General features: G+C 35.3%; 1 protein-coding gene across 1 annotated transcript; it reads right to left on the bottom strand.

Moving 5' to 3' along the window:
- Positions 1-14,922: 14,922 nt before the first annotated feature.
- LOC137396571 (rhodopsin-like) lies at positions 14,923-25,278 on the bottom strand. The gene is made up of 3 exons (XM_068082885.1): positions 24,562-25,278; positions 16,072-16,269; positions 14,923-15,269 (listed from the first exon to the last, which is right to left on the bottom strand). Exons 1-3 carry the CDS (start codon positions 25,234-25,236, stop codon positions 15,138-15,140), a joined length of 1,005 nt encoding a protein of 334 aa, XP_067938986.1. The 5' UTR covers positions 25,237-25,278; the 3' UTR covers positions 14,923-15,137.
- Positions 25,279-25,319: the final 41 nt, after the last annotated feature.

The following is a 25,319-nucleotide window of genomic DNA, read 5'->3' as shown; positions in this document are numbered from 1 at the left end:
ATGCCTGTTTAAGGGAGCTATTACCATGGCTCATCAAAGTAAGACTATTGATTTGTTAAAGATAAGTTGAGTCAGCTAGAGCCATTAAAAACCGGAAAAAAGGAATGCTGAGATCTTCCTAAACTTAGACGTGGAGCATGTCACAGTGGTTGTGTGTCAGAGCACAGACTCGGCAGACTAGCGTGAGACAGTGAGATCCTTAACAGCAAAAAAGGAGAGCGTCTTGACTAGCCTGTCTCCGTGTGCAATCATGTTTTTAGTGACAAGGAAACTCAAGTTGAGTCACACTTGGATGGTGCAAAGACTTTTACAAACTGTCTGGCAGCAGTCAATATTGTGGCTTACAAAGAACCTGCCAACGCCACTAACCATGTGAGTGAGAGTAAGTCTTTTGCTCTCAAGATTCACAAAAATCTTAACTGGCTAGAAGAGGTCAAGAAGGCTGAACTTGTTGAAACGGCACTGTTTTCTTGTTTGAACAAGGTCAAGCCAACTAGATAGTTGATTTTGACTTGCACATCTGCTAGTATTAAAACACCAGTAGTAGAGGTGGACAGGATGTCCGACCAACCGGCCAAGAAGAACTTCGTCATGAAGGAACAATTTTTCAACAATGCTATGTGGACCAAAATTAACAAGGTCATGCAGGGCAAACCTAGCAAGTTTAATTTGTGTAGTGTTGCCAACAGCATAAGGAGATTTGACAGCACATTTAACAGCATTTCACCATCTTTGTATGTCCCTGGGGGTTTGCAACAGGTTTCACGCAATCAAGTGATGTCACAGCAAGGGGCATATAATGGTGGCAAGGGAGGAAGTACTGGATACTTAGTTGACAAAAACCAGTGAATGGCATTATTTAATATCAGAGGATGGTTTGCCAACTTTCTAATAAAATTTTGTGCTACACTATGATGGAGGCCCACTAGCCCCACAAGAAGCTAGAAGTCGAACCGATCATTATGGACAGGTATGAGACTAAAAAAATTATCCCCCAAAGCAACCAATCAAACCGCCGGAGCCAAATCTGTCTTGGCAATTGTTCAAGCCAGTTCAAGTCTACTGAGTGGACAGACTGGCCCGTGCACTGCTTTATTAATAAATCTACCATACAGGCACCTAACCCGACACTGGCAAAGTCACGCTCGGACCATCTGGCTTAGATATCAAGATGTCCACTAATTGAACAGCCATTCCATCGTGGTTAAGAAAAATGAATCCGGCAGCTTTTGAAAGATAGCCGTCACTAACAGTAATTGGCTATGGGCACTTTTAGCCTGATTAGACCAAAGTAGATGAGGGAGGATGATAGCGCCTTTGCAAAATCGGAGGTCCACCGCCTCAAGTATTAAGCTCAGAAACATTGGTTCTGGTCTCAGTTGAGCTCCTCCCACAAATGTGATTAGGTGGCTTTCAGGGTTTCCACTGAGGGAGAAAAAGTAGAGTGGCAAATCACCAGTTCCAGGGCTGAGCGAAGAAAGAAAGCAGGAAATATAGAGACAAACGCCAGTACTGAGCTGAACCTTGAGTTGATCCTCAAATTGACCAATGGCTCAGCTCGCAGTAGAGCTTCTGGATGATCAAAGACCAAATAACAAATTAGCTCGGCGACTGAGAGGTGAGTATTAACATAGAAACTGTATAAGAAGCCTAAATGAGCCAATGAAAGCAGAGCGTAGAGTTTGTTGGAAACTCCAAATATTGAATTCATTCAGGATTTTAAGAGAGATGACTTCACTGGTTAAGTGCGCGGTTCACAGTCTTTAATTTCACCTTGTAACCTGAAATAACATTTCAGTAACATTTTTATACCAACTTGCAAAGCACAATAATTATGAATGCAATAGAATATGAAAAGTTACAGTATAATAGCAAGTAAAAGTACTGAAATGTGACAAGAAACAATATAACATGGTATAATAAAATAAAAATAGCACATGCAACTAACCTGTAAGCTCTAATAAATAATCCCTTAGCAATTGAAAACTTAATAATTAAGAGTAATGATTCAAATCTGGCTGCCTTCTACAGAAGTTAGAAAAATGTTACGCTATGAGCTGAGCAAAACTTTAGCATATGACTCAATACCGGCAACTATCATTGGTCATCACGTATTAGGCCGATTTGACTTGGCATCAGCTCCAGGAATGCTAAGCTAATAAACTTTTCCTGCACTCCCAACTAAGTTTTTTTAATTTATTGTAATACACAGTTTTTTGCTGCTTGTTTTTGGTCTATTAATTGTTGATTAATTCACACTAAATTATTGATAATGAATAATCCTACTTGATATATAGTTGCTAATCTAAGTACTTAGCAAAACTACTACACTGTGTACCAACTCTGCAGAACAGTTGGTGGGTGCATGGGTAACCCTTTTTTATCAAGAAATCGGTTCTCTATTTTGATTTTTAGGTTGGGCACCAAGCCGTCTGAGCCTGCAATAATTTCGGTCACTCTACCTAGCTTCCAATCAATTTTAGCTGCCTGGTTGTCTTTGACAGTGACAATGTCTCTTTTTTTGACATTGGGTCTCATCCTTGACCATTTCTGACGAATTGTTATGCTGTTCAGATATTCAGTTTACCATGTTTTCCAGAACACCTCTGCTGCTGCTTGGGCTATCTTCCACCGTTTGCTGCTATACAAATCATCTTCGGTAAAGTTTCCAGGTGGTGGTGACAGTAATGATTGACTTTTCATGGTCAAGATACGATTAGGTGTAGTCACATGATCCTTGGGATCGCTTTTTGAGGTGGCGGTCAGGGGCCTACTGTTGATGATATTTCCTGCTTCATAAAAAAAGTTCTTAGGGTTTTGATGTCCAGTTTGTTTTTCAGCTTGAAGGTCATTGCATTGAGTTCTGCTCTAACCGAACGAATCATTCTTTCCATGACTCCTCCTTGATGACTTGCCTCAGGCGAGTTGAATTTGAAATGAATGAGGTTCTCTAGCAAGTATTGCTTAGTTTCCTTACTGGTTATCTCTAGTTGTTTTTCAATCTCATTCTTAGCTCCAACAAAATTAGTTCCATTGTCACAATATATTGTTTGAACGGGCCTTCTTAAGGCCATAAAGCATCTCAGGGCTTGTATTAAAGTGTCTGCGCTCATGTTGTCTAAGACCTATATATGAACTGCTCTAGAGTAGAGGCAGGTTATCAGAAGTCTCCATCTTTTCAGCTCTGTGCATTTGTCCTTCACGTAATAAGGTCTGAAGGTGTCGATTCCATTGTTCGTGAATGGAAGAGTAGCCTCCTTCCTTTCTTTGAGAAGTTCTCCCATAATTTGTGTCTCTGGTGCCTTTCTTAGTCTAGCACATCCTACACACTGGTTAAGCACATGCTTTACCACACCAGCTCCATTTACCATGAATATTCCAGCATCTCTAATTGCTGCGAGTGTGCTTTTCCTTCCTAAATGTAATATTGGTTTATGGTAATGCACTGTCAAAAGATAGGCTAGGTGAGAGTTCTTAAAAATGATGATAGGGTATTTTTACTGATAACTCAATGTTGAAGCACTGGCTCTCTCACCAACACGAACTATACCTTGGTCATCAATCTTGGGGTTGAGCTTGATGAGAGAATTCTCCGTCTCCCTCATAGAATAACTCTCTGCTTGTGCCATTTTTAAGATAAGTACTTCTGCCTCTTTCAGATCATTGGTCTTCAACTCTTTGCACATCCACTATTTCTGTTTGACAAAGCTCTTCAGCAATGCTATGCTGTGCACTAGCTTCTTCCAACTACTGAATCGAGTGAATTTTCTCGCTATGCTCTGTGTGTGGAAAGTAGCCATGGTAACTAGTTCCTTTTTTCACACTTCTGGGTCAGATTCATTGATTGTTGTGTTGACCCAATTTTTCTTAATGAAATCTAGCACATCAAGGTCTTTGAAGAAGGGGAACCATTCTGCCACATTTCATTATCAATGATTTCTTTAGCACTTATTCCACGAGAAGCTATGTCTGCCAGATTAAACTCTGCCGGAACGGAATTCCATTGTTTGGGTTCAGTTGTCTTCCTAATTTTACTTACCCTGTTGGCAACATACAGATGAAACTTTCTGACATCATAGGATATGTATCCCAGCGCTATTTGAGAATTAATCCAGAAAGTTTATTTGTCTACACTAAGCTTCAACTCCTTCCTTAGCACATTGGCGAGGCGAGTTGCAGTTACAGCTCCCTGCAACTCAAGCCTAGGAATAGTGGGATTTTTTAGTGGGGCTACTCGGGATTTGGCTAAGATCAGATTGCACAAAATTTTTCCGCTCTCATTAACCTGTTTAATATATGAGCAAGCACTATAGCCATTCAGACTTGCATCACTAAAGTGATGCAATTCAGTGCTCACTATGTTGATTTCTGTTTTGAAACATCGTGGTATGCTCAATGCTGTTAGATTGGTTATTTCAGTTCTCTAACCCTCCCATTTTTGCTTGTCATCTGGACACATGAGTTGGTCCAATAGTTGTTCTGAGGCAACTACTCTCTAGAGAATTTGCTTTCCTTTTAAAATCAAAGGTGAAATGAGCCAACTGGGGTCGTAAATTTGAGCTATGGTTGAGCTTTCGGTTGATGGTTTGTTTTGTAGTTCTTGGATGCCAAAGTGAAAGGTCTAACCCTCCCATTTTTGCTTGTCATCTGGACACATGAGTTGGTCCAATAGTTGTTCTGAGGCAACTACTCTCTAGAGAATTTGCTTTCCTTTTAAAATCAAAGGTGAAATGAGCCAACTGGGGTCGTAAATTTGAGCTATGGTTGAGCTTTCAGTTGATGGTTTGTTTTGTAGTTCTTGGATGCCAAAGTGAAAGGTGTCAGTCGCCAAGCACCATTTCACTCCAAGCGTTCATTCCCTAGGAAGCGTTCCTGTGACTAAGTCTATAGCTTTCGTCAATTCACCACGCTCAAAAATAGGTACTGTGGCTAGTAGTTCCTTGTTATTAAAGAGAAATTTGTGTAGTCTTATGTTCCCTTTTGCGCACATTTCTCTTGAGGCTGTGATTAGGCCTTTAGCATCTTCAGCAGTAGCAACGCTTGTTACACCACCGTCGACATATAATTCATTCTGTAGGAACTTTGAGGCAAGTGGTGAGAGGGACTTGTAGTCACTGGCTAACCTTCATAATTCAAAGGTTGTCACACCTGATGATGATGTTGCACCAAACAGGTGAAAATTCATTTTAAACTCTTTAACCTCACCCCCATCATTCATCTACAAAAATCGTAAGCAGTCTCTGTGCTCCGAAACTACCAGAAAGTTGTAGTACATTTGCTGAATGTTGCATGTTATTGCTACAGGCGCTCATCGAAATCTGATTAGTATGCCAAGTATGGAGTTGATGTGATCTGGTCCAGGTAACAGCATGTCATTTAATGAGACTCTATCGAACTTGAAACTAGCATCAAAGGCCACTCAAAGTTTTCGTTTCTGTTTATTTCTGACACCAAAATGAGCTATGTACCATACTTGAACCTCCCCAGCAGCCGATGTTGCCTCTTGAGCATGCCCTGCCTTGATCAGGTTGTTCATAAATGTTGTGTATTTGCATTTGTATTCTGAATCTTTGGAGAACTTTCTCAGCTAGATGTGTAGACGATGTTTAGCTTGTCTCTTGTTATTGAGTAATATAGGCAATGGTGATTTGAATGGCAAAGGGATGACATAATTTCCAGCTGTATTCTGCTGAGTTGATGTCTCTAAAATTTTCGTAAATTTGACATCGTTTTGAGATAAGTATGAATCTTCATTTGTGTCTTGGAAGTCTCTTTCCAGGATATTTAGCAATCGTACATTTTTGGACGTGTCTGCTTTATAAGCTGTTTTTCGAGATTTGTAGATGGTTTCTGGTGTAACTCCACACATAGTCCACCCAAATAGCGTTTTTACTCCATAGGCTTTGCCCATTTTTCCATTAACTGTTGGATTTGTTTCTAAAGGCTGAATTACTTCTGCGGAGTTCATTCCTATTAGAAGTCCAACTGGTATGTCCATCAAGGAAGGGAATTGTGTTGCTATGTCTTTTAGGTGGCCTAGTTTAGCAGCCTTTTCTTTAGTGGGTAACTGATTTCTGTCACAATATATGTATTCACCCTTGTAGGCACTAATATGTGCATAGCTATTTGTTAAATAACCACACAGCATAATGTCATCAAATCTTTCGGTGTCTTCAGTTACTGGTTCGTTAATGGTGTGTATAGTGACGTTTTTCTGTTTCACTAGTTCTTGTTTTGAATGTTGCTACTACATCTTTTGATACATAACATGCGTCCGACATGTTGTCAAGAAGAGCGTAAACTAGCATTTCACAACCTGTACCTGCTGAGATATAAACAGGTACAACCATGCTTGTTAAAGTGTTCGCTTCTGTTATTTGACATTTCAGTGCCTTAGTGGTACTGTGAGCTTTCATTGTTTTTTGTGGCTTTGTTTCAACATCAGTCTGATTAGATCCACCAGTGTTTGAAGTTGCCTTGCCATACTGGTAGTTGGAGTCGTGATTAGCCGTGGCATGTCCTTCTTTACACTTCATACATATTATCTTCTTATCATAATCCTTCAATATGTGGCCATACCCTAAACATTTGAAACACAGCTCATTTGTTCGAAGAAGTTCTTCCTTTTCTAGTTTGGACCTTTTTTTGGAGACGGTAACAGTCTGCAGTGTTGTGGTTAGTTGATTTGCAACAAATACATTTCTTCTTTTGCTCAATAAAAGTTGCAAAATTTTTAATGGCTCCTTTTTTGTGCTAGGTTTATCACTGTGATTATGTTTGCTTGGTTTATGACTCAGTGATATCATTGTTTGTGATATTGGAAGTGTCATGATTTGGGCTTCTTCATTAATAAATTCTGCAAATTCTTTGAAGTCTGGATAAGTTTTGTTAGCTGAATCAGCTTTTGCTGATTTGGCCGATTTTGTTATCATGCTTTTGCAGATTTTACAAAAGCATGATAACAAAAAAGTGTTGCAAAAATATTTAAGGGTGCTGCTTTTATGCTGACAAAACTTACTTCCAAAAAAGCTCCAAACAAAAGACATGGTAGAACAGATTAAGTTATAAGTAGTGCCCGCATTTTTTATTTGGTATAAATTTGAAAACTTATGAAATTGTAATTAAATCAATTGTTTTAATTAGAAATTAAATTCTTACAAATGATTGTGGGCTCCAACTTTATCGCATCTACTGTAGCAATGTGAGAGTTTAGCTATATGAAGAGGATAGTTTTTTGTCATGGAGAACAATCTTACTCGCTGAACTATCATAAAAGTCAGGATTAGTGGGTAGAGGGCACGAGCTTCATTAGCATGTTCGGGTAGCATAACAGTCTCACAGTGCGTTGTAGATAGCCGAACACATACTTTGTACTCTCTGAAATTTGTAGAACCAACCAAGTGCCCGGTTAATATTCTGGTTTGATGAGTTGTGTAGTCAATTTTTTTAACAGGTATCATAACATGCTCATACCGCTTTTCTCCTTCCGAGTCTTCTATTTCAAAGTTACTTACTTTACCAATTAGTTTCCCATGAACATCTACACACGTCATGCAAAAGCCCCTTTTTTCTACAATAGACAAAGGTTCTTTCAACTTGTCTATGCTGAAAAGGTAATTTCCAGCAGCATCCCTTACCGTTGCATGTTTCAGACCCTGAAGGCCATCGGTTTTTGCATTTGGAGTTATTTCAGAAGTAAGCAAAACTTTGGTGTTAGATCTATCAATGATATGAAGATAGAAAGTGTCAGTGTTGCTGTCGTAACCACTTTCCCAAAAAGACAGCAGTCTATGTTGGTTCAAGTCAGCTAGATCAAAGGCTCCGTGTTGCTGATCTTGGTCATACTTGATATAGTGATGGCAGCAGGAACATTCTGGGGGTTGAAAATCGGCTATGTAGGGCGTGTCTAATAAAGACTGAGTAAATATGAACAGGGTTTTGATAAGCTGAGCCATAATAATTTTTTTCTGGTCAGCTGTGAGGTTGGTTTTCATTATTTCAAGTATTCCCATATGTTTAGCATTGACATGATACTTTGCGACAATGTCAGTTTTTGGTGGACTCAAACTTCGAAAATCACGCTCATGCGGTTGAGGATACATCCTTTGAAGCTCAGCATTTGTCAGTCTATCAAAATGAATCTGATAATAATCTCGAAAGCCGTAGCTGTAGAACATTTCTTGCATTGCACCATTTACCAGCCCCCTCCATTTGTTTTCTCGAACTACTGGCTCAAAATCATGGGCCTGCCATGGATTCTGTGTTCTCCTTTCGTAATCAGCTTCAGCTACTTTTTGTCCGTTTTCATATACCATACTTTTCTCTTTTATTACCAAACACTCTAAAAGTAAATTTTGTGCACTATCAAGCAATTGAAATCTTGGATGCATCTTATCGTCTGGTTTTGGAAGTCTCACAAGAAATTTAACATCCAATGTGTCGATGTCAAATATGGTTGATAGCCTGCTCTCGTCATAGGCCTTTCCAACCCAACGAATACCCAATTTCGAGATATTGTCAAAAGGGTTTATAAGCCGGTTATTAGTGATTTTGCATTCCGAGTTGAGCAGCTGAACATTTACGTCTGCTGACTCCTCACGTAGTTCTCGCAGCTCTCTGTTTCTCACATTCGTAGGTTCTAAACGAGAAAGATGTTTGGTCAAAACAAGTTGTATGCTCAGACCAATAACTAAAGCTTTCACTTGCTCCGTTTGACCCTCGCTAAAAGCAATGCCTAGGTAGCCATCTTTTATTTCTATGTTGCAGTCGTCTAGCAGGGTGTATCGTATCGCCTGATCATTGTCTTGTAGTTTTGTTAAATTTGTCATTACAGTTTCAGATTTTAGTTCCATGAATGTTTCTCCGATAAAGCCAAGTCTAATGCTGTCCGTCACATATGCTTCTATTAAATGGTTTTCAGTTTTCGCTCCAATCAAGCAGTATCGAGGAATATTGTTATCACTTTCTATTAATAAGTCATACGATCCATTCACGTGCTTACATTGGCACATCCAACCTGGTCCAACCAATAGGAGTGTAGGATTTTCTTTAATGTTTGCATTTTCATATTCTTTCAGAAATATTTTTACTCTGTTCGTATTCGTGAGAAATTGCAGGTGGCGTTCTGGTCTACGAACTATTGGCATTTTTAAATTTTAAAAATTACAATATTTCTTGCGTATTTTGTCTTAACCAGTAAGACGATTTTTTAAGTTAAAAAATATTAAAGAATGTTTAGAATGAAAAATATTTTTTAAATATTTCATGGCTGCCTAAACATGGCAAATACTGTAAATAGTATAGCCTATAAATATACCATATATTATATATAATATATACCCAAGCAAAAGCACAGCAAAAAACGTGGCTTCGTGTTACTTTACAATATAGTAATGACAGGGAACAAGCAGAAAATGACATTTGTTAACAAAATGGTTTTGTGTCTACAAAGAAAGTGATTATATTAACTTAAACTTTAAATAAAGTTTGGTTTTATATAATGTTTTATTTTATGTTTTTATAAGCTTTCAAACGTTCATGGCCTAGTTTTTTATATTTGTATGCATAAGCCACCAACACATTGATGTATTTGTAAAAGGTTTGTTTTACAGCTGCCCTGTTTAAAAAACAACTGTTATGTAGTGCTTATCGCTTTAGGCTGTCATACTCTAGGTTAATGGTTCTACACTGCAAAATGTAAAAATAGACATTCAGTCTCAAACTTTGCCTGACCAAGCTACAAACAATTCAGCATTTAGTGAGGAATTATTGTTAGTGATAGTTTTGCATTTCTCTGTAAGAAAGAGACATCATAGTTGGCTGTGATCATTCAAATATACATTTGACCGAGGCTGACAAGCTTGACCTTTTGACCTACCGCAGAATTTACTCTCTGAATATCTAAATATTGGCTACAAAGCTTGTGTAAATAACTGCAAATGCTTTTAATTAATTTGTGGCATTTGCGGAATAATTTTTGTTAGCTTTAAATAAGTTCTGTGTTTATGGACAACTAGTATTTGGTTTGCATATAATACTAGAAAGAATGTTAACTGACAGATCTCTGTCAAAGAACTAAAATATTATGTGGTAAAGCCACTATTAAGTTTTTAACAAGTTCTATGTAGTTCATTATGATGTTCCCAGCTTGGTAGGTTTGGTGTGTTTAAAAATGAACTTTCACAAAATGTAAGTAAGTTTTATCAGAAAGTATCGGAATTTTTTTGATAATATAATTTTGATATAATTTGATCCGACTGCCAGAATGTTTCAAGATTATTATTGACAAAACTTCATCGCAGTTTAGGCTCTCACAAAAAATACTTGCAAAATGGCGTCACTAGTTATTATTGTTGTCGCATCATTTTGCGGCTCTGCCAGTCCTTTTGCAACTATAAAAGTCATGATGGCCCTATTGGATAAGTAGTTGAACACAGCTCCTATTATAGTAAAGCATAAAGCTACTCAGTGTATTTTGATCTACAATTTAAGACCTACAATAACTATTGGATAGAGACTGAAGGCATGGCATTTCTTTGCAAATGGCTTTAAAACAACCACATTACAACAATACAATCCATCACCCACCCCCTTCCCCTTTACAATGACCCAGTTATACATGTTTGATAGACAGACAAAAAGGGTGCTGGCTTTGTTTTGGCTTTGACAGACCTTTGTCATAGCAATGATTAGGAGAATAAGAATGTTTAATAATTAGCGTGGAGTTCATTAACCCTGCAAAAATTAATCAATTAATTAATCAATTTATTAGTTCATTAGCTCATACTGATAATTAAGTAGGGTACTCAAAGTTTCACTTTATTTCACATCAGTTTGTAATTATATTTTATACTTTAAAAATCAATTTTACGTTTAATACTATTACACTAGTTATAACAGTGTACTGTTCAAAGTATCGCCCAATCCATTGTTTCCAGATGTTTCCATGTTTTTTACATGGAAACATCTGGAAACAATGGATGGAAAAAACATGGAAAAAACCATGAAAACATGTATAAAGAGCCTATATACTCCAGGGCTGCCAGGAGCACTTGCTCCTGGCAGCCCTGGAGCAAGTGCTCGCAACAAGGCAACTCCAAACGAAAATCTATCACACTAGAGGCGATCCTAGATGCAGACTGTGCAAAGATGCACCTGCGACCATCCAACACATTATCAGTGGATGCAAGCAGCTAGCAGGAAACGCATACACTGAGCGGCATAATCATGTCACAGGTTTTGTGTATAGAAGTCTATGTGATGAGTATGGCCTTAATAAACCACAACACTGGTGGGAAGCTCCTGGTAAGGTCAATGAAAATGACCGCGCTAAGATCCTCTGGGACTTCTACATCCAAACTGACAAGCATGTCCTAGCAAACCAACCAGATATAGTGGTGGTAGACAAGGAGAACAAGAGGGCTACTATAATAGATATAGCAGTACCCAATGACTACAATATAGCCAGCAAAGAAAAAGAAAAGGTAAAGAAATATCTCCCTCGGAGAAGAGATTGAAAAATGCTGGAATGTAAGAACAACTGTAATCCCAGTAGTCATTGGGGCACTGGGCGCAATAACACCGGCGCATAAAATGTGGCTTGCCCAAATACCAACAACAATCAACTCAGGTGAGTTGCAGAAAAGTGCGCTATTGGGAACAGCTAAGATCTTGAGGCGAGTGCTCAAACTCCCAGGTCTCTGGTAGGAGACCCGAATTAGATTAGAAACTACCACCCATACGGGTTAACCGGGGTGAGGAAACAATTTTATATATATATACATATAAATATATGTATATATATAAAATCTTTCAGCTACTGTCAGTTTCCTGCTGGCGCATTCTTCAGGCTGTAAGCTTCAACTTGGGCAAAATGGTGACTTTTCGAACATCCCTTTCTTTTACGTGATTGGTGGGTTTTGTCGCGTTCTGATTAACTTATTACTAAAATTGCAGAGAAGATAACTCTTAGAATGAGGGCAGGATGAGGCAATTTCTGTTCTTTTATTAAGTGTTGACATGTCAGGTTTTTTAATAATGTAATATCTTTCAGAAATACATAAACTGCACCTTTTCCTTAAGTTGCTGTAGTATTTGGCGTGTTTTAGTATATTCCACTCAAGTTTGAAATTAATATCTCGGTCTTTTAGTGCCCATATGTGTTTGCTCATTTCTGTAGCATTTCTTTTTGCGCTATTATTTATACTGCTTTTATGGTTGCGGTACCTAGTCTTAAAGTCCATTTCACAAAGTCCGACGTAGGTCTGAACAGTGTGGCTGTCTAGTTTTTTCACTTGTGCTTGGTAGACTATGCTCTTCTGAAGGCAGTTTTGGTTAAGCGGACAGTCTGATTTTGTTCTACAGTTGCATTTTTTGGTTTCGGTAGTTGGCGGTTTTGAAAGGAGCCTGTTGTTATGGTGTTCTTTTTTGTTTTTGATGTTAGGCATAATTGAGTAGCTCAATTTCAGGGTATTTTTGTTAAATATTTTATGTAGAGGGTTTGTCTTCCGGAAGCACCTGTTGATCAAAGTCAGGAATCTTTTTCCTATGTTAGTTTTTACACTTGAATTAAATGGTGGGTAATACCAGGTTATGGTTCGTTGTCTAGTTTGTCTTTTTCTTTTGTTAGTGAAATTTGTATTTTCATAAGTATGTATATGGTTGTATCCACTGTTTGTCAGAGCTGTCTGGTATGGTTGTACGGCCTTATTAAAAATATGTTTGCTAGAGGAAAGTCTGTTCAGTCTTTTATTAATGTTAAGTGGTAAGTTTTTAATTATGCAATGGGGGTGGTTGCTCAATCTATATACATATAAAATGGTGTTGTTGGGTTTGGTGTATGGGCCGTATGAGCCTTTGGTTAAGTCAAGGGTCACGTCTAAAAGGTTGACGGTTGTCATGTTAGCTTCGATTGTTATTTTCAAATTGTTTGCTTTAAATATATTGCAAATCGTCTTTTTCATGTTTTCAACATATTTAGGTGTGTCGTTGCATATTGCCAGTCCATCATCACGGTAGAGTTCAGTATTACTTTTTAGTTTATCTGGTAGTAGAGATAATATGTAAGTTCCCACGAGTTCACAAGTCTCGGCTCCGTCAAAACTACCCATTGTCACATCGAACATGTTAGTAGAGTTCTTTTTAATCCAGGTGGCATCGTTATGGCTGAGATATATATATATATATATATATATATATATATGCATATATATACAGTCCATACGTTATATATGCAGCATCTACCAAATTTATACACCTTTTATAGATGCTATATAGGCCTACATGATATGTATGTGCTATGTACCTGTTGTATATGTGTTATATATGTGTTTTATACAGGCTAAAGACTTACTATATACATGATAAATATATGCCCTATACTTGTTGTATATGAGTTATATACGTGCTATGTACATGTTATATTCAAGCTACATGTGTGCTCTGCATATAAAGCCAAATATATGAGTTAAGTAAGCAGTATATATGTGCTTTACTATATTTGTCTGATAAAACTGCCAGAGACAATTCTTTATTCAGAATAAGAGTTGCTGCCTCACTTTGAAGAGAGGATTGTCTTTGGCACAGATCGTCTAATGCTAAAATCATACTATGCCTGTTTAAGGGAGCTATCACCATGGCTCAACAAAGTAAGACTATTGATTTTTTAAAGATAAGTTGAGTCAGCTAGAGCCATTAAAAACAGGAAAAAAGGAATGCTGAAAACATCTTAAACCCAGACGAGGAGCCTGTGGTTGTGTGTCAGAGCACAGACTCGACAGACTAGCGCGGGGCAGCGAGATCCTTAACAGCAAAGAAGGAGAGCGTCTTGACCAGCCTGTCTCCTATGCAACCATGTTTCTAGCAACAGGGAATTTTAAGCTGAGTCACACATGGATGGTGCTAAGACTTTTACAAACCGACTGACAGCAGCCAACATTGTGCCTTACAAAAAACTTGCCAACGCCACTAGCCATCTGAGTGAAAGTGAGTCTTTTGCTCTCAAGATCCACAAAAACCTCAACCTCTACTAGAGGAGGTCAAGAAGGCTGAACTTCGTGAAACAGCTCTGTTCTTTTGTTTGAACAAGGTCAAGCCAACTAGATAGCTGATTTTGACTTGCACCTCTGCTAGGATTAAAACACCTGTAGTAAAGGTGGACAGGATGTCCAACCAACCGGCCAGGAAGAACTTCGTCAAGAAGGAACAATTTGTCAGTGACGCCATATGAACCAAGATGAATAAGGTCGTGCAGGGCAAACCTAGCAAGTGCAGGTTGTGCGGTGTTGTGATCAGCATAAGGAGATTTTGACAGCACATTTTACAGCATTTCACCATCTTTGCGTGGCCCTGTCAGTTGTAACAGGTTTCAGGCAATCAAGTGATGTCACAGTGAAGAGCACATAATTGCACATACCGCACATTTTGGTATTTTGGAAGATCAGAGAATGGTTTTTCTCAACTTTTTAATAAAATCCTGTACTACACTCTGATGAGGCTTACTGGCCGCGCGTGGAGCTGGAAGTCAAACCGATCAGAATGGACAGGCATGAGATTAAAAAAGTTGTCAGTCAAAGCAACCGACCGAACTTGAATGTATACGAGTTAGAAACATTATATATTCGTTGTAGAACACCTTACTGAGAAGGATACTGTCTGTTTTTGTCATTCCTAAGTATCTACCTTCATTTAGGGGTTCTCAATACTGTCTGAGAATGTTTTAAACTGCAAGACTTTTAACAGGAACATTTCAATTTTTAAAACTGTTTGTAGCTAACAAAGAAACGATGAGTACAGGTCAATTGGAATTCAAATTATTGATTGTATGAATTTACTGCTTAATCCACCTGCTATTATTGTAATATCAATACATGTAAAGTTAATGACAGATTTACCTAGTTGCGACATTGCATATTGACTTCAAGTTTATGTTTGTAGTTATATTTAAAATGACACCTTCTACAAATGGAACTCCAAACTTTGGAGTCAGGGTTCAAGACTACTTGACAACAAATGTTTTGTCATAGCAAGTTTGTCTCAAGCTACACTTAATGAGTCTTTAATCAAAAGCTCTCAGCTTTCTCGGAGTCTGTCGGAATTTATCAGGAAAGTTATGTCATTGGAAAAAAAGTGGTTCAAAGCTAAATGGTTCCAAGCTCAGTGCTATGGTCTGGTTCCTTGATAAATGGCTCTTCATCAGATTCATCTTCTTCTGTCATTTGTGTGATACCAGAGCAGCACAATCCTCTTTCCAACACCATTTTTACATCATCCTAAAATTTGAAATGATTAGTAACTGGTAGTAAGAACTAGAATTACGCAGGAATTAGAGATGATGTTTTTTAGGTTGTGTTATCTTACGAACAAGGAAAGTGGTTAACTTAGCATGTGGCTTAAAAGCTTCAGTGACTTACTTCATAAATATTAATTTAGTTTTTAAACCATTGTTTTCACTTACTGTAAACATTCCTTGACAAAATGGTGATTACTTTTATTTAAGACATCGAATAGATTTTTAAAGTCTGTAATCGAAAAAATAAAATTTTTTTAGAAGACAATAGACAAATTATATTGATAGTACAAATTTGGTTGATGTGGTGAATGGATGTTACATTACAATAGGTTTAATCAAAATTAAATTTATCAGACTTAAATTTAATTTTAATTGAATTGAATTAAATTAATTTAGTTGCCTATTTAATAATTAATTTATTTAATTATTAAATAATTAAAAATTAAAAGTAATTTTAGCAGAGTTAATTTTTGCTGCAATCTTTACTTTAATAAGAGGAAGGGCTGGTCGGCCTGAAACCGCACTAAGAGTGTAAGGAAAAAAATTGCCTCACGTAAGGATTAAACTTGGTCTCATTTTGCAACCAAGCACGCTGCCATATGCACCACTCACCCACTACTCCACACCTAAGAAAAGCTGTGTGCATAGTGTGATAGATAGTAGTTAGCGATTATACGTGAGGATTTCCACGTCGCACGAGTTTTGTTAGTAGCAATTTTTTTCTAAAAGTACAAAAAACTATAACTTTTAACTCATTGCATAGCGAATGCAGCTATACTCACCCTGAAGCTTTTGTTAGAGATCATATAGACGATTGGGGTGAGGAAAGCTTTGCTATTAGCTATTGCCCCAAATATGACATCAATTTTGAATTCTTCTGTTAGGGTGAAGCTGTAGAGTTGCGGCACCATGTAGTGATAGGAGTTAGCCCCAACAACAAGAGCTGTCATCACAGCATCAATGCCCAGCATGAGTGACAACTGAAAACAGGTTAGAATTGGAATGCAAGATATACATGTAGTAGCTTAAAGATTGGAAGCCCAACCTTGTATAACCACCCTGTCCCTAGACTGTGTTGGCAATTTTCAATTGATTGTGAACGAATTTAGCACTGAATTCCGTTACACTGAATAGCATTTTAAAGCTCCAAACTTTAAAATTAAATTGAAATTATTTAAAAATAAAATGATATTAATTTTAGAATAAACAAAAATTATTTTATTTTTATTCTGAAAATAAAATATTGTTGGAATAAAAATAAAGCAACAAAAATTAAATTTAGACGATTTTTTTCCCCACCTCTTTCAAAGATTTGATGTTTAAAAGGTACATTGAGAATAATCATGATTGATGTAGAGACCTGATAGAGTTTGTATATTTTCTATAAATGGAAAAACAAATAGTGTAAAGCTCTCATTTCTGATAAAAAGAAGCATTTTAATTTTATCTATTTTGATATTAATTACTGAAAATTGCAATCGGTATGTTTTTAGTAACTAATGTTCTAGCAGCTGCCAGAACATTAATTTTTGCAGCTGCCAGAACAGCTGCCTTTAATGTTTGGTTTTTTTCCAGTAATTTTTGGTCAATTAAAAGTACCCTCAACCTTGTGGCAATATTTCAAAAACCAACAGCCCAAACAACTTGAAACTTGGAAAATTTTATCAAAAACATATATAAACAAAAAAAAATTTCATTTTGCATAAAAAGAAAGTGCAAAAAACAGCACAACTTTGAAGCTGAGTTTAATTGACCTCTGAATCAGGTAGAAAAACATTTTCCTGCTTTATCTATGACCTTATGACCTTAGCTATGGCTTCGAAGTTTTAACCTTCAATAATTAGTATGATGATGAAGATGCCTCACAGACTGTTTGAGTTAGTCAGCTAAATTCTGTTTTAATTGCACTTTACTATACTTTTCACATTTTAATCTAACAGTAATACTGTAAATAAAACAAGTTCAAAAATTATGTAGCAGAAATTTAGGTTTGTCGGTGCTAACTGCAAAAAATCATGCATTTCATCCTATTTTTGTTAAATTAAAATTGTGAAAAATAATAAGGCAGCATGGTCTTCATTTTTTCAAATTGAGATATATATTGCCTTCGGTTATTAGTTTGCAGCTATATAAACGGGAGGTATTAACAAGTCTATATACAAGCATATTCTTCACAAACTTATTAAAGTTTGGCATAATTTTTTGAGATTTTAGCATGTCGTCATCAAAAGTTGCTGTTGCAGTTTTTCATTGTGAAATCACCTCCAAAAACCTTTAATACTGAAGTTGATGAAATTGACAGTGATGGTTTTGATTTAGACTATATAGCATGTATATGATTTGATTTGCAGATACAATTACATATGGAATCAAAAAGTCATCCATAAAATTAAACACATGCTATAAGCATGCAAAGGTTTAGCACTCTATTGCAAGATGGACTCACAGATTAATTTATTCGTGTAAGTGTTCCTCCGCAAATAAAGTAGTTCATTAAAATTAAGAAAAAATGGCTGCCCAATAAATATATTACTTACATTCTTAAAAATGGTTTTGGTGGCAGACAGAAGGTCTGTGAAGATATGTACAGTATATATGGTCTGAGATGATATAGATAGTGCGTTTATGTATTACGTGATGCAGAAGACAAAAATAATTGATAGGTGGTCACATAACTGCAATCATCCCTAGAGATACTTCTATACCAAATCATAGCATAAATCCTTTCAACCTTCGAAAGGACATATGTACATCGCTATACGGTAAAGTCTCATCTTTGGAAAAGTGTCAATATTGCAATACATCTATGTTAATATGTACATCTATGTTAACATGTACATCTATGTTAATATGTACATCTATGTTAATATGTACATCTATGTTAATATGTACATCTATGTTAACATGTACATCTATGTTAATATGTACATCTATGTTAATATGTACATCTATGTTAATATGTACATTTATATTAATACATCTATGTTAATAAATCTATGTTAATATGTACATCTATGTTAACATGTACATCTATGTTAATATGTACATCTATGTTAATATGTACATCTATGTTAATATGTACATTTATATTAATACATCTATGTTAATAAATCTATGTTAATATGTACATCTATGTTAATACATCTATGTTAATACATCTATGTTAATACATCTATGTTAATACATTTATTACAAGTTTCATCTCTGGAGAAGTGTCAATATCGCAATAAATCTATGTTAATATGTACATATATGTTAATACATCTATGTTAATACATCTATGCTAATACATCTATGTTAATACATTTATGTTAATACATCTATATTAATACATTTATGTTAATACATCTATATTAATAGATCTATGTTAATACATCTATGTTAATAAATCTATGCTAATACATCTATCTTAATACATCTATGTTAATACATTTATGTTAATACATTTATATTAATAGATCTATATGTTAATACATCTATGTTAATAAATCTATTTTAATACATCTATGTTAATACATCTATTTTAATACATCTATGTTAATACATCTATTTTAATACATCTATGTTAATACATCTATTTTAATACATCCTACTTAGTCATTGTGTATTTCTGTCTGTTAGTCTGCACAAACACTGCGTGTTTCCACAACTTTTGGCCAATATCATCTAAACTTTACGCGTACATACCCTGTGCTTTCTGCCAGGTATCCTAAAAACTTGGTTTTAAAACTATGTAGTTTTTTAGAACCAGCCATTTAAGCACCCAGACACAGGTTATCTGATTTAAACTTAAAGAAGTCCCAAGAACTGCCAGGCTAAGTACTCGTTGCTAATATAGGCACATACATTAGGGGAAGAATCATTTTTTTATAAGTTAATCTACCATTTCAACTGTCAGATTATGCGATCAAGCATAATTGATGAAACCAGGACATAATAAAACTAGTTCTGTATGTTATTGTCACAGCTAAGCCGACTCAGTTTAATGGTCGGGTGGAGATGTCACCACAAGCGTTTAGACCTCATCGCTTGCCTTTAATCTCACCAGAAATCTTCACTGTAATACCAGCCAATTTTGTTCATTCGTCTGCCAAAGCCATGGTTTGAGCTTGCGAAAAAAGATTGCATTGCACAGCAATTGAACCCAGGTATTTGGTTCCAAGGCAAGCACGCTACCATATGCCCCACTGAAACACCTCCACACAATTTAGAATAATTGTACAGTTGGCATATCAGTTCTACACATGATAATTATCTTTCATGATGATTGGGACGGCCAGCATAACAATCTTTACTTAAACAAGACTGCATGATGTCTTTCTATCCATCTGTGTAGAGCCACGGTTTCAAGTTGTGAAAAAAAATTGAATCATGCAGGATTTGAACTCACGGAGTTCTGCTGCTTCATAAATTGCAAAATAGTTTTGCGTATCATTGCACAGTTAAAACATGCTATCAGACTAAGAAGTAGCTATAGAAACAAAACGAGTGACACGACAAACATGAAGTCAAAACACAAAAATAACTATTTAGCTATCTAAAATACCTTCAAACATTTTACTGTCTGTTTTCATCCTGGTAAACTCTATAGCATTCAGGGGTTATTCTGTTTATAATAAGGTAAGTGTTGTATGGTTGTTACATTCCACCAATCAGTGTTTAGGTTACAAATTCTTTATAGTCTCAGCTCTAATGAATACTTTTCTACTCCCACAAGCAGGTAGTTGAACTGGAAACAAGTTCCTATTTCAATCAAAAGGCGATTAGCATTTGCTCTTAGCATTTAAACAGTCATTAATCATATAAACAGAATGATTATATGGTTATCAAATCAATACATATTCAAGAAAACAGCTTAAATTCTCTAGCCTAAACAATTCAGTTCAAAGTGAAAGGAACACTAAATATGGCCAATTTTACGAGTTTTAAACATTTCTTAAACAAATGAGCATTTACAATAATATTTAGTGTTGCCGACATATATCTGAGAAAATCAGAAAAATTAAACTTTTAAAATAGTTTACCCAACATTTGAAAATTGCTTAAAAAATGAATGCAGGCTAGTTGATATTAGAAAGTTTTCAATTATTGGAAATGTAGCTTTTATAATCATCGAAGGAATATACGTATTTGCATTCAATTTTTAATACCATGTTGCTAGAACAAATGTAAATTACTAGATGATCGAGCTGCAAAATATCGCAAGAAAATAATCATCGTCTTAATGAAAAAAAGTTTGTTTTCAAGTTATGATAAAATGCAAAGATGCTCAGTAAGGAATGCTTGTTAATTCTCAACTTGGTATACAGGCTGTGTCTGTAAACGTTTTTTACAGAATTTTATAAAAAATATTTTCAATAATGTTTAATCTATGAACTCCAAGCTATGTTTATCAATACTAGTACATGTCATGAGAGATTCTTAGATGTTTTTAGAATATTCTCAGAATGATGAAAGGAATCCGTCAAATGTGAGAGTGCGAGTTTACAGTGCTCAAAGTCGAGAGTTCGAATCCAAAATGATGCAATCTTTTTTTTCCAATTTTCAACTGTGACTTTCAACTGTGACAAACTAATGAATGGAAAAACGAGTATAATAGTAAATATAATAATAGTAGTAATAATATAAGTAACTAGTAATATAGTTATATCATAATTTAACATAATATTCCTATATATAATAATATAATAGTATAACATATATAACAATAATAATAATAATAATATAGTATGATAGTAAGAAATAACTCTTATAATAGAAAATATTATCTTATGTAAATGGTCTGTGAAAAAAAATTATTGGAGATATTGTTCATGATGACAGATTGTTTTTTTAATTTTCTAAAATGTGAAATAAAAACACACACGCGTTTTAGTAGCCTGTCTTGACAAACTGTTGTTTTTGCGAAGTTGTCCCCCGGCAAGCGCGGCGAGCAAAACAACATTTTGTTCTGCCCGCCCCGCTCAACGGGGGAAATTTCTGCAAAAACAACAGTTTTTCAAGACAGGATAGCGTTTTAGTGCACTGTTGTTTAGCAAGGAGAACTTGTCAATGCAATAGCCCCTATATACAACAGCCAAGTGGATTATGAGGTGCGACTAGTTTTAATGATATATATTTATTTCTGAATATTATATAATATCAGATAATATATTATATAATATATTATCTGAATAAAAAAATGATAACTTATTGCAATGAAGTGCAGATTGTTTACAGTTATTTTTTAAGCCCAAAAAATTACTCATTGATTGTAGGAATAGCTTAAAAAACTCAAGTTTAAACAAACATTAACACACGGGACATAGGGCTAAAGTTTGGCCTAAACACATTAAGTCTGCATCAATATATGCTGCATATGATTTTATATAGAACTTTGGCTATTATAGCTTCATTACTAGATATTAGCTCAATATGAACATCCATAAAATAAATAATAAATAAAAAATCACAATGTTATCGGCGGGGCTGTGTTCCTGATTTGATCTTCCTTAACCCCATACAACTCATATAGCTGTTAAAGCTGCCAGTATTGTGATGAGTCATGCTGTCTATGCAAAAATTTCAAAATGTCTATTGCTAATCTTTTTTATACCACTCTTAATTATAATAAAATACAACATTTTAAATGACATATAAATAAAACTTCAAGTCTTTGACTAATAAAACAATAAAAATAATCTCTAATCATTTTATGCATAAAAACACTAGTTAAGACACTGGTGTCAGCAACATCTACATCAGCATCAAAAATAGCGTGATAAGGGAGACAAACGCAAATTTAATTTATTGGTTCGGGACATTGATGATTTTGTTACTTTTTGAAAACTGTGCAAAAGCTTTATAAAAGCTCTAAAAACTTTCCACATCTGAACTTTGTAGAGACCATGCAACACGCAATAAAAAAGTTCAAAAACTATTTGCAAAGACACATTAATCATGCCCTCAGCGAAATTAAAATATTCAATCAATTTCAGGTATTTAAATACTCTAACAGAATATAGAAATATTTCGTAAAGTGTTTTGTGAGTTTGAAATATTCTATTTAGTTTGAAGAAAATTCTAAAATTGACAAGATGTTTGCTATTTTATTATGGTGATGCAAGTTTTGAGCAAATACTGATATTTGGGTGGAGCTATTTTAAACAGCTAACAAATCTAATACAACACGATTTCTGAAGTTTGTAAAACATATAAAAAACTAAATTCCTAATTAATAATAACCATCAATGAGAACTGTAATTCTATGACTCAACCTTATAAAAACTCTTTCAGTTCCTCTTTTAGTTTAGTTTTTCATTTTTTCAGCATGAAAAATTGTTCAGATTTGTGTTTTTTATACAAATGGATAGCATTTTGACTATGAATGTCGTAGCTGTTATTTCAATGTCTGAGTAGATTGGTGTTATTTATGCATTTATTACGTGGTAAATTGAGTTTAACCGAACCTAAGTTAGATGGCATGTGGCAACAATGGAACCGGTAACATAAATTTGAATTTATCTCCCTTGTTATGCTTTTACGTGTTGCTAGTACTGTGTGGTGAGTATGTCTCTGAATGTAATAGTTTCCAGTTGAGCAGCTGTTTTGGCCATATAATGACTTTTTGTATTTGAACGCTAATTGGTATGGCGTAAATCCACATTTGTCAGTTATAACCAGATTTTGTAAGTTAAAATATTGACAAACCATGTTGATGTACCTGAATTACACCGTTTTGATTTTATATCAAACTTGCTGTTTGTTTTCAATTTAGAATGAGACATGGAGAAGATAACTCTCACCGACTAACATGGACAACTAATTGATACGTAGTGATGAGATAAATGATGACTGCCTTTTTTCATTTCTAAAGTTTAAAAAGTTGACAACTTTCAACAAAGGACAAAGTTTATTTACTTAAAAGCTGAACTTTGATCTGATTCCCTTAGAATATTATTTTTCTACCAATACTTCATAATAAACAACAATATTTTATTATAAATAGCAATAATTTATAATAAATAACAATAATTTATAATAAATAACAATAATTTATAATAAATAATAATAATTTATAATAAATAACAATAATTCATAATAAATAGCAATAATTTATAACAAATAACAAATATTTTCTAATAAAACAACATTGTATAATAAATAGTAATAATTTATATTAAATAATAATATTTTATAATTATTAACATTTTTTTATTATAAGTGACTATATTTTAGTATAAATAATAGTATTTTATAATGACAACGTTTTATTACAACTAGAATTATTTTGTAATGAATTTTTGCAGCTGACAGTAAAGAAACGTTAATTTTAATTTATAGGGTGCAAAGGTATGAAAAATTGTGTTGTTATTGTTTTTGGCTAAAACTATTTGCTTTAAGTCACTTTGCATGAATCACTTTATAGCTTTATAAAATCTTATTTTCTACATGCAGTCTATATGTATTGTATGTAACGAAATCGACAATTACTTGTATCTTAGCAATGCATGTGTCAAACAGTATGGTAGAGTACAGGTTGGCCTGTTCTCAGTACCTGAAGGAATGCATTTTGCAACACCCCCAGTCTGATAGAGATGCCCTATGTGTGAGGGACAGAGGTGGATATTTAACATGCCCACCATGTCAGTGTGGTACACAGGGCCTCCAAGTTATGGTCTAGATCCCAAATACCTAGGATGAAAGCTTCATGAGAGCTTTTTGTCAGATTGGCATTAAGTGGGACTCAAACCACCAACCCCATGGTTGACAATCAAACAGGCCACCTTGACATCCTTCTTGTATAGATATCTTGTATCTATACTGGTAATATAATAACTGTTTAATCAATATCTGTTATTGTTTCTGGAACTTTCTGAATAAACTTTAAGGCACACATCTAATGAAAACTTGATATTTAGACTAGTAAATCTCCCTTTTTCACTTTGCGTGGGCTCGTTTGTGAGAACCCTACTAACTTCTACATTTTTTGCCCGATTTTTTCCAAACTTCTCACGCAAATACGTTGTGCCTTTTGCCACGTCACCAAAACTATTTGGTTTTAAAGCTGTATCTGGTCCGGAGAACTAGTCTATTAAACCCTCAGCTGCTGACTATCTAATTGAAAATGAGTTTAATGCTACGAAATTTTAAACTTTAACAGAGCTTTGATGAAGATCTGAATCTGCCACCTGCATTTAAACACAGTATAATCTTTAACATCAGTGTATCATTAATGTGGCATGTTGAATACGTTCTGTTTTATTACTAGATAAAAGTATGCACAAACTAACCTTCTTAATACGACGATCATCCTTGGTGTTTGATATTTGCTTGGCTTTGTAAAACTTGATGAGTACAGATGCATAGACGACAATGACAATAGCTGACGGAATTAGGTTCTTTGCTGTCTGCAGCCACCCATAAAGATTGTTAGTATTGCTGAACAAGACCCCTTCACAAAATCTCATTCCATCCATGTAGACAAACCTCAATCCAACTGAATTAAGTATTTCTGGGCCAGCAGCCAGCAACCATATTAAAGTGACTGTCAGAACTTTGTATCGTGTTGTAAAACGAGGAGAACGATAAGGACAATAACACATGACAAACACTTGAAGACTTATGGCAGCGATACACCACATGGTAGCATGCAGTACGGAAATGGCGATAAACCGGAATGTTCCGCACAAGAACAGATTTGGTAGAACGGAGATTTTCATGAAGATCAAATAGTTCAGAGTTGAATAGAAAATGGAGAAAACAAGATCTGCTGTCGATGAATGGATGAGCTGGAATTTCAACTCATTCTTGATACTTCTTCCATACCTTATAGCAGCCACTGAGATCAAGTTAAGCACGACTCCGGATACAGCAGCAAAGATGAAATATGCTCCAATGAAAGCCTTCCCTAGTCCTGTAGCTGAGTAATGGCTTGTGGTTGTATGGTTGCTAACTGGCAACTCCATGGCTTTCCTATCAGCTAGCTCAGTTGGTGACTACCGAAGCTCTGTTCATAATCTGACAACATTTCCATCAAGAAGAACTGCAC

Source organism: Watersipora subatra, chromosome 5 (genome assembly GCF_963576615.1).
Source record: "Watersipora subatra chromosome 5, tzWatSuba1.1, whole genome shotgun sequence".
Classification (NCBI taxonomy): Eukaryota; Metazoa; Bryozoa; class Gymnolaemata; order Cheilostomatida; family Watersiporidae; genus Watersipora; species Watersipora subatra.
The sequence above is the reverse complement of the archived record's forward strand: the minus strand, read 5'-3'. Positions and strand labels throughout refer to the sequence as shown.

Bases quoted from the DNA above. Each gene is read 5' to 3' on its own strand.
- LOC137396571 (XM_068082885.1), bottom strand. From the start codon at position 25,236: ATGGAGTTGCCAGTTAGCAACCATACAACCACAAGCCATTACTCAGCT. The intron at 16,270-24,561 runs GTTAGTTTGTGC...ACCTGTTTTCAG, and splicing joins ATGATCGTCGTATTAAGAAG to TTGTCACTCATGCTGGGCAT. The intron at 15,270-16,071 runs GTGAGTATAGCT...TTCAAATTTTAG, and splicing joins TCTCTAACAAAAGCTTCAGG to GATGATGTAAAAATGGTGTT.